The sequence below is a fragment of the Triturus cristatus genome, chromosome 1_2 (assembly GCF_964204655.1).
Source record: "Triturus cristatus chromosome 1_2, aTriCri1.1, whole genome shotgun sequence".
Classification (NCBI taxonomy): Eukaryota; Metazoa; Chordata; class Amphibia; order Caudata; family Salamandridae; genus Triturus; species Triturus cristatus.
In genome coordinates, this window is record NC_140580.1 from 567,034,531 (window position 1) to 567,047,956 (window position 13,426).

At 40.5% G+C, this 13,426-nt stretch overlaps 1 protein-coding gene across 4 annotated transcripts in view; it reads right to left on the reverse strand.

Annotated features, from left to right (window-relative positions):
- Positions 1-13,426, reverse strand: part of LSR (lipolysis stimulated lipoprotein receptor) — a 295,848-nt gene that overhangs the window by 131,275 nt on the left and 151,147 nt on the right. For all 4 annotated transcript variants that reach the window (XM_085606478.1, XM_085606479.1, XM_085606476.1 and 1 more), the window contains one exon: positions 12,360-12,539. In XM_085606478.1, coding sequence (XP_085462604.1) covers positions 12,360-12,539 — 180 coding nt within the window. The remainder of the gene's footprint in view (positions 1-12,359; positions 12,540-13,426) is intronic.

Sequence of the window (13,426 nt, forward strand, 5' to 3'; positions counted from 1 at the left end):
AACAACGGGAAAGGAGGGCCCAAGGGAAAAAGTTTAAAGACCTGCAAGGAAAATATCCCTTATTTATATACACTAATAACACAACAAATTCTCGGGTCGGTGATAATGATGTGTGACAAAAACTTAGAACGGTATGAATTCTGACTCCTTAGGCATTTTGCAAGTCTATGCGCGGATTGCAACAGCCAGGGTTCCTTGTAATTCTACTTACTCTAAATTTTTCACAATGGATACCGATCGGAAATCCGCTTCTCCGCTTGTTAGACTCCGTTATCCATCAGCTCTCCTCTATGGAGCAGTGGATACACTTTGTGAAACGGGACCGATCTCAGTATTCTTTGACCAGACCCTCCCCTACAATGGCTTTTTGTCTGTCACCTGTTCTGATTGCCACCTTCATAATAATGGTACAGAACTGCAGATATGGTTGTCCAACTAGGACAGGCTTGACACTGCCTAGTAGACAGTTGCCTATACTTAGAGACTTTTTCCCTAACTGGAGTTTCACTGTACTGTTCCAGGTTTGAATATTTGGACATTTGCCTATGTTTTTCTGTTTAGTTCTGTGTCAGCATGATTATGCCAATGCTGGACACAAAACCTTGTTTTTTCTAGAGCGGGGCCCCCTTCCCTGAGCTGTCGCCAGGTAGAGGTGAGGGTTAATACCCAAAAATGGTTGCTTACAGGATAGGTTTGCAATCCTTTTATTACAAAATTCACGAGGTGTGTCACTTATGACGGACAGTCTTTCTGACTTGGTACATGTTTGTGTCTGTTTATATCCCTGTAGGTATGTCCAGTAATACCTAAGAAAACATGGGATTAGTGGTTTAGTATTTCTCTTACACATTTTTTTCACTTTTAGCAGCAGCTTTGTAGTTCCTTTCTGGTCCGGACGAAAACCTAAGATACTTTAGTTCACCGAGGCTAAAACAGGTCGACCGTGTGTCAAAACCCAGCTGTTTAATTCCATACTGCTGTTTGCACTGCTTTTTAACCCTACCAGTGCGAGCAAGTGAATAAAGATGGTCTGTTTTGCTCCCACCAAGTAGTTTTAATTCACCTTTTCTCCTGTTTTTGCGCTGCGTTTTCATTTAACCTGATCCACCATGGGATTTTAGTATCCCTGTAGTGTAGCATCTTCTACATAAAATAATCCCTGAGCTCCTTCCTCACATTGAGGGAGTTGTAGCCCTCAGTGGAACTAGGTTTTCCACTGGGAGGAGAAACCCATATGATGAAGCATGTCACCTATGGCGAGTGAGGGTATTCGTCCTTAAAGGGATCTCTCCCCGTGGGAGTTTTGGTGTCAGAATTCATATCGTTGTAAGTATTTGACACATATAATTATCACAGACCCGAGGATTTGTTGTGTTATTTGATGTATTGTATCAGCCAGCAATCACTACTGAGTTCTCAATCATTTTACAGGAAGGTTTGAGAAATATGCCAAACATATGCATCCATATGTGACAATAAATGCCACTAGCTTTTAATCTCCTACGGTGACCAATGTAATTATTCAAATCATAAGAAAAATATTCAACCGTAGTCTTTGTTCTTCATCATAGGCATCTTTTTAAAAACTTCTGAATACAATATTTGTATCTGTTTGAGGGAAGGTAGAAATGTTATTTTGGGAAAAGAAATCACTTCCTAGAAAAAAAACTTTACCTGTCTAAAGATGAGGTTCTGACTTGTTTTCAAATTCCATAAGTCTTTAATTCGTCTCCTCGAAAGGAGACGAAGGAAATTGTTTTTCTACTCTAAAATTAAGTCTTGAGAGGAATTTAATAGTACCATTTTAAGACCGCTTTATGCATGTTTCAGAGACCAGACTGTAGTGCACTATTAGACTTCACCCTTTTGTTTGGACAGGCAAGACTGAGGGAGAGCAATCACTAAATAACATCCATACTCCTGGCACTCCTATGAGGGCTGTCAGGTTGCTTATGAAATAATTTAAGATGTGCTTGAAGTAGAGAAGGATTACAAATGAGTACATTTTACTACTCCTTAAGGAGATCTTTATTAATATTTATACGCCATAAATAGTGTGCGAAATGTTTAGATGAACACATTTCACAATGGCAAGAAAACTTGTTCCTGTTAGAGCAAAATAATCAAAACTGTAGTATCCAGGCAATAGGGTGGATCAGCCATTAGCAGTTCTTCACGTTCAATAAATAAGAACATTCCTCTTGAGAACAAATGTAGCAGAATTAACTTTTGCAGAATGTCTATAGGCTCCTATACTCCACCAAAGGTGGTTCTAGAATTAACTGTAGCTCTAGAACCAACTATGTTTTTTCCTACTCTTTTCAGTGTCAAGGTGGTGCAGAGGAGTTATTCTTTCACTTTCGGTGAGAAGGCATCATTGCTGGGGTAGTAGTGTTAAGGAAATCATGGAAAAGAAATGGCATGAATTACATGGAAAACTAAAATTACAATTAGAAGGCAAACGTACCATATAGTGTGGGCTCATGCAAATCAAGCAACTGTATATTGCTCACCGTCCCAGTTGAGGCCAAGACCATTACATAATGGAGCTATATATCTATTTATCTATATCTATTTTTAGAGTTCTATATATCACAAACTAGACCAGAGAAAATCGGGTATCGGTGCGCTTTACATGAGCACCAGTTTTGTTACAATACTGATAGTCTTGAATTTTTTGTAATTGATCTATCGCTAGTAGATGTTTCATATAGCCCACTGATCATAAGAACCCCACCACTGACTGCCTTTATGATTCTGTAACTAATTTAAAAACACAAATACATTTGAGAGGATCAGACACAGTTGGACAATTTACTTACCATTAGTAACGCAATATGGTGCTTAGGTTAAAACCGAAGTCAATTAGAAAGGACCACATTCAATCCAGATACCAAGATGGTCTTGGCAATAGAGGATAGACACTTTTATACATTCTAGAAGTCCTTGGCCATTGGAATGCTTAAAACGGACATGTGAGAAGGAGATTTTATAGAACCTCCTATGGCTAATATTGTTCTTTGGTCAATCTAGTACACTAGGACACAAACGCTCCTCTTATTTTCACAATGTCTGCATAGTTCATAGAGAAGTTCACATTACAATACTGCAGGTATTCAGGAGTAACTTTGTAAAGTTTAGCCATGGAAGGCAGTATTGAAATACTAGGTTGGTCTTCCTGACTATGAAATACAGCCTCCAAAGCAACTTAAGTTGCTTCAGAAATGAGGCGGTCGCAATATCACATCTGGGATGGCCAGCTCAGGGTAACTACCTTCAAACTCATCCTTGGTAGTTAGATTTTTAGGATCACCTTTGGTAGCAAAATAATGTGCTGAATGAAAAATCTAGAACACCTGAGTAACTGAACAAGAGGACTTTCCACTTTAAGAGGGGTAACTGTATACCTGGACGTACGGTATTGTGTGTGTCCTACCATGGTGAAAGGGGCTATTTGAGAAATCAGCCCCATAAATATCCCCCATTTGGGTATTTTTTTTCTAAGTGTTCTGCATACCTCGTGTACTAATGATTCCCCAAACCAAGCAGGCCTATTACTTCAGCCTGCAAGTTAAACGTCAATAAGCAAAATGATTTAGATTCAAGCTAGAGTGTCCCGAAACATGCTCCTGTGAATTTGGTAAATGAGGACAAAATTCATATCGTATTTTTCTATCGTAACATTCTCCAATAGATTTTGAAATAAAAAAAAAAAACGTTTGGGGTTAGATGGTTGTCCCTCAGTTCAATCATGATGATGTTATTTTATCTTTCTATTTGCAACACATTTGGCCGAAATGCCAGTTGATCCGTCTGCACATCTTTTTCTGGACTGTCAAAGTTGTCTGGATGGCAACAGTTTCCGGAACAGAATGTGATTATTTTCTGTTACCATCAGAAGAGAGAGAGATTGTGATGAACAAAAGGAAATTTATAACCATCTGGTTACATTCTAGATTTCTGAGGTCACTGGTCTTGAAGGCAATTCTGTAGGGCTACGTAAGTAGTTATGCATGATGAACCATGTAAATGTAGACAATTATCTAAGCAAAGATGAGATCTCTTCGGAACTAGGATGAGGGTTTGTCTAAAGTGAATTATGTTTGAGGTATGGTACAAAACCAGTCTTTTGAAGGACACATTTGTGTTCCTTGGGTCCAAAGAGCCCTCTTTCCTCTGTAATGCAGTGGAAGTCAATTTGCTGTGTCAGTCAATAAACTATAGATTGTGCAGTGTATCAAGGAGCAAATAATAATCCTCCTGGTCGTCTGGTAAGTTGCCTTTGAGATCCCTCATCCCGAGAAGAGTAAATTAATATCTTCCTTACCAAAAGGTAGGATTTTACTATTCCCATGCATTAAAAAATATATATGGGGTGTAGCGTTTACAAAAGGAAGTACTTTGCATCTTTTAAGCCATTTGTTAAACATGGACTCCGATTTCTGTTTCCTTATCACAATGGGGACTTGAAAATATGCATCTTGAGGGTCAAATATTCAGATCCAGTGTCCCTGCTGTATATCAGGATAGATTTGGTGCAAGGTCAGGAATATCAACTGCTACTTTGAATCCCATGTTCATGGATTTGAAGAAAGCTAGGTCCAAGCCATCTGTCTTTTTGTGCGTCTTTCTTAATGGGAAATGGTATAAATACATGCCTTTGCTGCTTTGAAATTTATAACTGCCTCTGTCACTTACTTTTAGAACAATGGTTAAATCCTCAACTACTTGGTAGAAGACAGGCCTGATAGTTTCCACAGTGGAAACGGCCAGCAAAACCTTTGAGTCTTGGGCCATAGTGTATATTGTTGAACACCTATTTATCTTACAATATGTTCTACCACTTGAAAGATAGTGAGATGTTTTCTGAAACTGAAGTGATTGGTTTGCCACTGGTTTCCAATCTCATGATTTTGATGCAGTTTTTAGCAGTAAGGTTTTTGAAGCCACACAGAAAAAGGAACATTTCTTCTCAAGCTTTCATATTGAGAAGTGGTGAATTCCTTTTTCTCAAGGCCAATAGTCTGTAGACCTCACAGGGAGCATTAAACATAATGGGCAGAAGTCCTTTCAAAAGTTCCATAAAAGTAGATATGAGCCTGTCAAGCTGGTTTATCAAGGGTAGTGCCACAACGTTTCTTTCCCAGTGTCCATTACATTACTCTTCTTTTCCAGTAGACTAGGAAAGATAGATAAGGAAGGGTACTGCTTCCTGACCACCAGAACAAACACTGCACCAGGTTAGGTTAACAGACATCAATAGGGGGGCCTGGATTTCTTTCTCCTGCCTTGGTTTACAAGATTCCACTTAGAATAGTGTAACAAATACCTTCCCACTGGATGTTCCTTAGGGACCAGAACCAACGGTAAAGACCCTAAAGGAGCAAGAGGCTACGAGTTTCATACGTAAAGGATGCATGCTCAAAAAAAGCACTGCTTTGAAACTAAGCTCCCTGGCAGTCACTTAATTGAAGGCCATTAGATAATAGCCTTGAAGGGAAAGATTACATACAGGTTAGTGAATACTTGCTTCAACTTAATTGCGGGCTGAGAATTGCATCTCTTTCTTGGAGTACTTCTCCTTCAATGGCTTAGCAGGTCTGTGCAGGCAATTTACCCTGGAGGGTAGGCCCTTAAACCTGGAAGAAAAACTCTATAGGATGATCAATCTCCACCTCTCTGGCCTCTTTATCTGCCACAAGTCATCTATCTACATTGTTGGTCCTCTCATGCAGAAGGGCCTGGCCTTGACAAATAGAATTAGTCATAACTGCTTAGATGGTAGTTCATCCTGGGTTCCTGGATAGAGTAAGCCGCAAGGGTGTGGAATCTGATGAAATATCTACTTGTCAATGGAACAGGTTGCTTCATAAATCTACTGTCCTGTAAACAAATCTACTTGTCCCTTTGGTGCCATGTAATGTAGTGAAAAATTATGGCAGCAATCTCCTTAAAGAACTCTGACAATAGCCCCTCTCATTATGTGAGGACTAATGTTATAGTAGGGTTTGAATATTAGCAATTCACTGATTTTGCCACCTTCCCGCAGATATGCATATTGGGCAGCTAGTGGTAAGCAACAGTTTCAGGGTTGGAGAACCCTTTTGAATCTGGGCAAACCAACTTGTATGTTTTAGAGGTTTTCACCAGCTCTTCTCTAATTTTTTCTCAGACTGAAAAAGGTTGGAAATTTACTCATGACAAGGGCTGAAGTAAAACTTATTTGAGGGTTGTGAAAAAAAACTTGTAAGAAAGGTGAATTTGTAAACGGTCAGCAGATTTTTGCATGAGCAAATCTACACATGCACATTTGCTTGTGCTAAAATGTAGTTCACTGATATTTTCTACGAGGACCATTCCCTGGCCTACTTCTGTAAATTTTTGAAAATTCATCAAAGCCGTAAATCTACACTAATGCAACAACACATACCAGGGGGCCTTTTGTGACTTCTATTAAGAATTGGTCCTCTAGTTAGGTCTGGCATTAACAAAGACATTTTGTTTTTATTAAAATTCTATCTTCATTTATCTGGCGACTGGCTTCACTGTGAGTGACCGCATTTCACTCTCTCAAGGAGATTATTGGCACACCAAGTAGTTTTGTAAAGTACCTGGACTACTGTGGCAATGCAGGGATGTGGAATTCCTATAGCCCGATGCACGGGACATATTGTTTGGGGTCAAGGGCAACAAGTTTCCATGTGTATTTTGTCCTTGGGACAAGTAGGCCCAATCCCCTACATCACAAACCCTTTGACTGCCAGTTTATAGTCTCACATGATGGATCAGGGAAAGCATTGCCTGCAGTTAAGGTAATATTTGTTTCCATGTTTTAACGCTGTTCAAACTTTTATTTATGGTTCATAAATGCAAAATCTTTATTATTAGGTGAGCGATCTAAGTACATGTTGTAAGCTCAGACTACTACTGACAGTGGTTAAAGTATAAAAATAGGTGCACACGCTTTCATTGTTTAGCACTATGAGGCTATGCATACTGCTCCCAGAATGCTCTCTGATTAGATGCAAATATATGGAGACGCTTGAAAGCAAGATTGATTATTCTAAGCTTTCAAGATAAAATGTTCACAAAAAAAGCAAAAACATTTAGCTAATGTAACATTTTAGGTAGCGTTTTTCTGCAGCATCATTTAGTAAAATGTGTTGATGCATGCTAGTATTTCCCAAAAATATTCATAATGGAAAATCACTAACCAGTTTTAATAAGATTATGGGAAACAAAAATACATAAGCATTGTTAAAGCCAATTGGTCTGAAATTGTTGGTCAGTCTTTTGGTTTTATCAATGCGTGACTTGTTTTGGTATGTTTTTTGTAAAACCTTATTGGTGTGGGTGCTGCTGGGCCCTCATCATTATAACAAACATTGGCAAAAGCAAAAATTGTTTTGGTCTCAAAAAGCACACACTGCCACAGTCGTTCCTGGCACTAAACAAAACGACTGTCAATTTTGCTCCTTGTGAAATAACAGAATGCTGTCATTCACAGTGAAGCTAGCCAACTGACAGAGAGACATTGTAATAAACACATGTCATGGTTAACGCCAGACCCAATTAGGGGGAAAATTATTAAGTAAAGACTCAAAAGTGTCCTTGCATTAAGTGCAGATATACGACTTTCCTGAATTCACAAGTCTTTACAGAAGTAGGCCAAGAAATAGTACTCCTAGAAAATTTGTGAACTGCATTTTAGCATGAGCAAATATGCATGTGTAGATTTGCTCATGCGAAAATCCAAGCGTTTGCAAGTTTACTTCCCCTCCAACCACTTTTTTCCCCAACCCAGGAAGAAGTTTTATGTCTGCCATTGTCAGGAGTAAATATTCAACCTCTCTCAGTATGGGAAAAGATTAGAGAAGAGTTGTTGAAAACCCTTAAAATATGCAAGTTAGTAGGTTTGCACAGACTCAAAAGGGCATTCCAACCCTGAAACGGTTGCTTAACTTCAGCGCCAGTATGTAGATCTGAGGAAACGTGGCAACATAAGGTAATTGCTAGTATTCATACCCTACTATGGAAGGAGCCCTGGCATATTCAGAGAGGCTATTTCGGAGCTCTTATATAAGGGTATTATTGCCATAATTTGTCACCGCATTACATGGCACAAAAGGGACAAGTGGATTTTGTTACAGGACAAGTAGATTTATGAAGTAACCTACCCATGGACAAGTAGATATTTTATTAAATTCCACACCCTTGCAATAGATGCATTTTGAGATCAAAAATAATTTAGCCTTTTGTTATAATGGTGAGGACATGGCAGCTCCTACAACATTAAAGTTCTACAATAATCAAGTTAACACAAGACACGTATTGACAAAAACCAAAAGGCTGACCACAATGTCAAACCTACTGGCTTTGCCAGTGGTTGTTTATTTTCGTTGTTCCCATATTCTTGTTGAAACTGGTTGCACTGATTTTCCATTGAGAAGATTGTTGGAAATACTAGCATGTATCGACACATTCTACTAAATGATGCTTCAAAGACATGGTGCCAAAGATTTCACAGTAGTTTAGCAAAACATGTATTTCCTAGTAGCTTTTTTGGGCGAATATTTCATTTTGAAAGTAAAGGATCATCCGCCTTGTTTTCAAGCTTCTGCACATATTTGCATCTAATCAGAGGGCATAATGGGAGCATTATATTTAGCCTCATATCGTTAAACTTTCCAAACGTGTGTACACATTTATTTACTGGAACCACTGTCGGTAGTGCAGTCTGAACTTACATTTCTTTAGAGTGCTCACTCTAATAATAAAAGGCTTTATGTTAATGAATCATAAATACAAGTTTCAACAGCATTAACAAATGAACACAAAAATTACCTAAACTACAGACAATGCCCTTCCCTGATCCATAATGTGGTACTGTAATCTGGCAGCCAAACAGTTTGTGCTGCAAGAGGTTGGGCCTAATTGTCCCAAGGACAAAATAAACATGAAAAACTGTTGTCCTTGACCCCAAACAATATGTCCTGGGTGTCTGGCTCTAGGAATTCCACACTACTGAAGCAGTGTTTTATGAATGCCTCAAAGGCAAGGTCATGAACATACTTTGATGTGGACCAGGTCACCAGGTCCTTGCGGTACTGCAGAGTCCCTAAGGATTTTGCGGTTTCCGTGTCTTTCTTAATCTCCTGGAGCGCCTCATCAATATGTTTCCCAAAGAGCGCCCCCCCCCCCCCAATCAAAGGGAAGATTCAAGATCTTGTTTTGAACCCCAGGACGAAACCATGTAGCCCGCAGCCAGCCGTGGCGACGGACAGCAGTGCCCTCAAGGCAGCGGAACGCAGTCGTTGGAATGTCCATTGCACAGTCAATGACTTCAGCAGATGTCATCTCTTCCTCCTGAAGAATCTTCTTTGCTTCTTTTTTCACATCTTACGGCAATTGGTCCAGATAGGGGGAAAGGTCGCACTATATCTGGCGATAGTAGCGACCAAGTATCGCTAAGGCATTCGCAGCCCTGGTCAACGGGCTGGACAATGAGGAAAACCTCTTCCCTGCATTATCGAGGAGTCTGCTGTCTTTATCTGGAGGTGTCGTGAGGGGAGCAGAAGGATTTCTGGACCTTCTTTGGGCAGCCTGAGATGACGACACTGTCCGGCTTAGGCTGGATGACCAAGCATGCCGGGCTATCATCCGGAGCCTTATATTTCTTTACCGTGGCAGGACTTTCAACCCGTCATCCCGATGTGACTAATAGGAATAGACCAAACGGATTTCTTGTAAGGCTCCTTGAAGTCCTAAAGGAAGCATTCAGATCGCACCGTGGGATTGGGCAGTTCAAATCTCTTAGCGGCCCTTTCCATCAAATTATGGAAACCCCCCCATGTCTGCACGGGGAGAATCAACAGGTGCTGGTGAAGGAGAAGCCGGATCAGAAATAACAGTCATCCCACTCTGCGTCTGGATCTGGTATTGTGACGTTGCCCTGGTCATCATCAGAGGTATCATCCTGAATGAGAGGCACGATAGGTGGTGCATCCTGGGCCACAGGCATTGGTTGAGGCAGTGGCAATTGAGGGGTAGCAGGCGGAACAGCTGTAACTAGCACCACAACTGGGGCTGGAGGTTGTGTTGCGAATCTCCTTCTATAGTCCAAATGCATGGACTGCAAGTCTGCTAGTAGGGAGGAAGGCATCGAGGCCATCTCCTGTTGGTAGTCATCCTGATAATCTGAGGAAGGATCATATTGCTGTTCCTCCACATATTCCCCATCAGAGTCTGTGTCCTGACACTTGACATGTAATTGAGAAGGTCTATCCGCATAGCCAAAAGGTCCATCATCCTCCTCAGATCCCTCTTCTTCGAGGAGGAGTGCAGGGGGTAGAGGAGTCACCCTCCTGGGGGAAGTAATCTCAGGTGTAATCTGGCGCTTTGACAGAAAGCGCCATTTTTTCCTTCGCTGACGGGACAGTCGACGACGATGAGCGAGGTATGGACGTCGTTGACGCAGCAGTCGTCGAGACAGTCGTCACCACAGCTGTTGTCGTTGTAGACGTGGTAGCCGTCGACATCCTCGTCAACGACACCAAAGCCACCACCGGCGTCGAAGTCGTCGACGCGGAACCCTGAAGCGTCAGCGCCGGAGACAAGGAAATCCCAGTCGACGAGTCCGTAGATGGGGTCAAAGTTGTAGGAGAAGACAGACTGTACCTTTGATGATTTCGTCGACGAGTGAACTTTCTTCACAGATTTTTACCTCAGAAGAGAGAGATGAGGGCTTTTTGAAAGTCTTTAGAGCCACTGGAGGAGAAGATGGAGGAACAGAGCTGGATTTTCTCTCCGATATCACTCCTGCTGACAGGCCTTCCCTCTCCTTCAGACCTCGGTGAGGAGATTCGCCAGGACTATGCCCTTCAGACCTACGAGAGATCTTTTTCAAGGCCTTACCAGGACGTTCTTCAGAAGGCAAAGGAGAGGCCCTACCCCTTTTCACAGACCTCCTGGAAGATGTAGCAGAGGATGCCTCATCACTGTCACTGGAGACTTGTTCCTTCCTTGACTTGAGCTTCTGAGGCCAGGTCAAGAGACGCCCCTCACGGTCTCGCAGAGTCTTCGTAGAAAAAGTGCGACATATTTTACAGTCTGCTGCCTTATGGTCTGGGTACAGACAGTAAATACAATCCTTGTGCTTGTCCTCCACATATAGCCTCTTCTTAGCACAAGTTGCACAAGCTTTAAAGAGGGCTTTCTTCTCCTTATCAGACATCTTGACACGAAGTCCAAACAGGTCTTGAAGAAAAAAACAGGTGAAAAAAACTGCAGAAGTACGGTTAACAGGAAAAAAACTGAGCAGAGCTCAGTGGAGACTCCCTTGCACAACGTGCAGTAGAAAAACTGAGGCTCTGAGGTTCTCTCAGGAAGGTTCTACAGGGTGAGGCTAATTGATTGGTTGTTCATTTTATTTGGTCTCTTTTACAAAAAGCGGTGGATATATTACAAAACTAGAATGGACCTACGCCTGGTTTCTTCTTTTGTAATGGTTTCTATTACTATTTTATGTATACTGGGGACTCCCATCTCGACGACGGGGAATGATTCAAGCATGGGAATCTATGATTCCAATACTGGAGTAAGTGGTGTTATACAAATCTAAACAGATCAAGCCACAGGAAATATACATATCCTCTGAAAAAGAAAATACAGACTAGTCTGCAGCTTTAGGGTGTGCAAAACACTGCCTAATCAGGCTGAAGCAGTAATTTTAAACTAAAAGCATATGGTTAAGTTCAGCACTATAAAGAAAAACATTTTGCAGCACAGTTGTTCATGAAAAGACAGCTGCATATATTCCAACTGTTAGAAAGAAGAAACCAATACTTGGTACCAGCGAACACACTATGATCCCCTGCACATCCTCTGTCTCAATTCTTAAACTTCAAAGTCACAGTTCTTAACCAAAATGCACACTGCTTTAAAGAAATGGGCAACGGAACACAAGAGTAAAAAAAAGGAAGGTTGCGGTTTTTATCATTTCATAACTCTTCCTTGGATGAACTTCTTCAGGTTTTTTTTTTTTTTTTTTAAATGTAATACCTTTTCAAAGCTATTTCTTTAACAATCTACAGCCAAGAGCCTCATTATCTACTGCTATAGATTACAATTACTCCAAAATATTAAACATTTTAAAAAGTACGTCTAAATTCTAGTTGGCATAAAAGCAAAGCTCCTTGAATATATACATCAATTTAGGGGTTACTCAGTTCTCCATTTATTTCATCTTCTGAGAATCTCCTGACCATGTATCGTTTCCACATCTCAACCCTACCACAGCACTTGCCAAACCACTTCACATTCCATACACAATGGGTAGTTTGTCCTTAATTATAACTTACCAGAGCTTGCTGCATCATAGTCGACAGTATATCCATTGTAAACAGACTGTACAGGACCCATTGGAAGTAGTGGAGGTGCCATCTTGACCTGGTTTGGATGAGAATAAACTGAAGGAGCATATACGCTAGGAGCATAAATACTGGGTACTCCGGAGGTGGCAGCCTTTCCAGCCTCATACACTACAAATAGAAATGCAAAAGCACATTTTGTAAGTATATTTGAGCTACCAAGCAGCATTAGTATTACATTTACATTTGAATTTACTTCTGTCCAGGCTGTCTACTTCGGCTAATCTTTCTCCTTCCAAATACCCCAAAGAAGAAGGGTCATGAACCCATAACAGTAACAAAACAAAATACCCAATACAGAACTCAGTTTGCAAAGTTGCTCTTTAAAAAAAAAATAGGAAATTCAATTCAACAGTGAAAGCGGAGATTAAATAGAGGTCTCAATATTTCTATGTCTGCAATTTGCAGAAATATTTTATATAGTGCTTGCTAGCACAGTCGCCATTTTGTAGTGCTGTACATAACTGGTGCAACTATTCCACTACTTAGAGGTGTGCTTTAGAACAGGTATGAGCATCAACCATTATGCCTGCCCTACTGGGGTTCAAGTGTGTAAAATGCAGAAACATAAGTTCTCGGTGAATAATTTAATGAGCTATCCGAGTCTAAAACTAATGTGTATAAAAAAATCTCACACTAATCTTACAATATCGCACAAACCTAAAAAGAGTCATAGGGTGATGGCGTCCTTTAAGATTTACATTCATCTTTAAAACATTAAAATGCGAATCAGGACTCCATAGCTACGCACTGGCTTAAATGGTTAGCATGATCTGGAAGATACTCTCTTCACTCTTACTTCAAGATCACGGAAACACAGTGATAACACAACAAATGGACACCACACCTGTTTAGAAAAATAAAGTATCTTTATTCAAAGTTTAACAAGACCAAAAGGACAAAAATCCAACATACAAGTATTAAGAAAAATGACTTTCAAAAGGTTTTACCAACAGAGTCCATAAAAAACTATGGATGCGTGATTTCTTGCGAAGTAC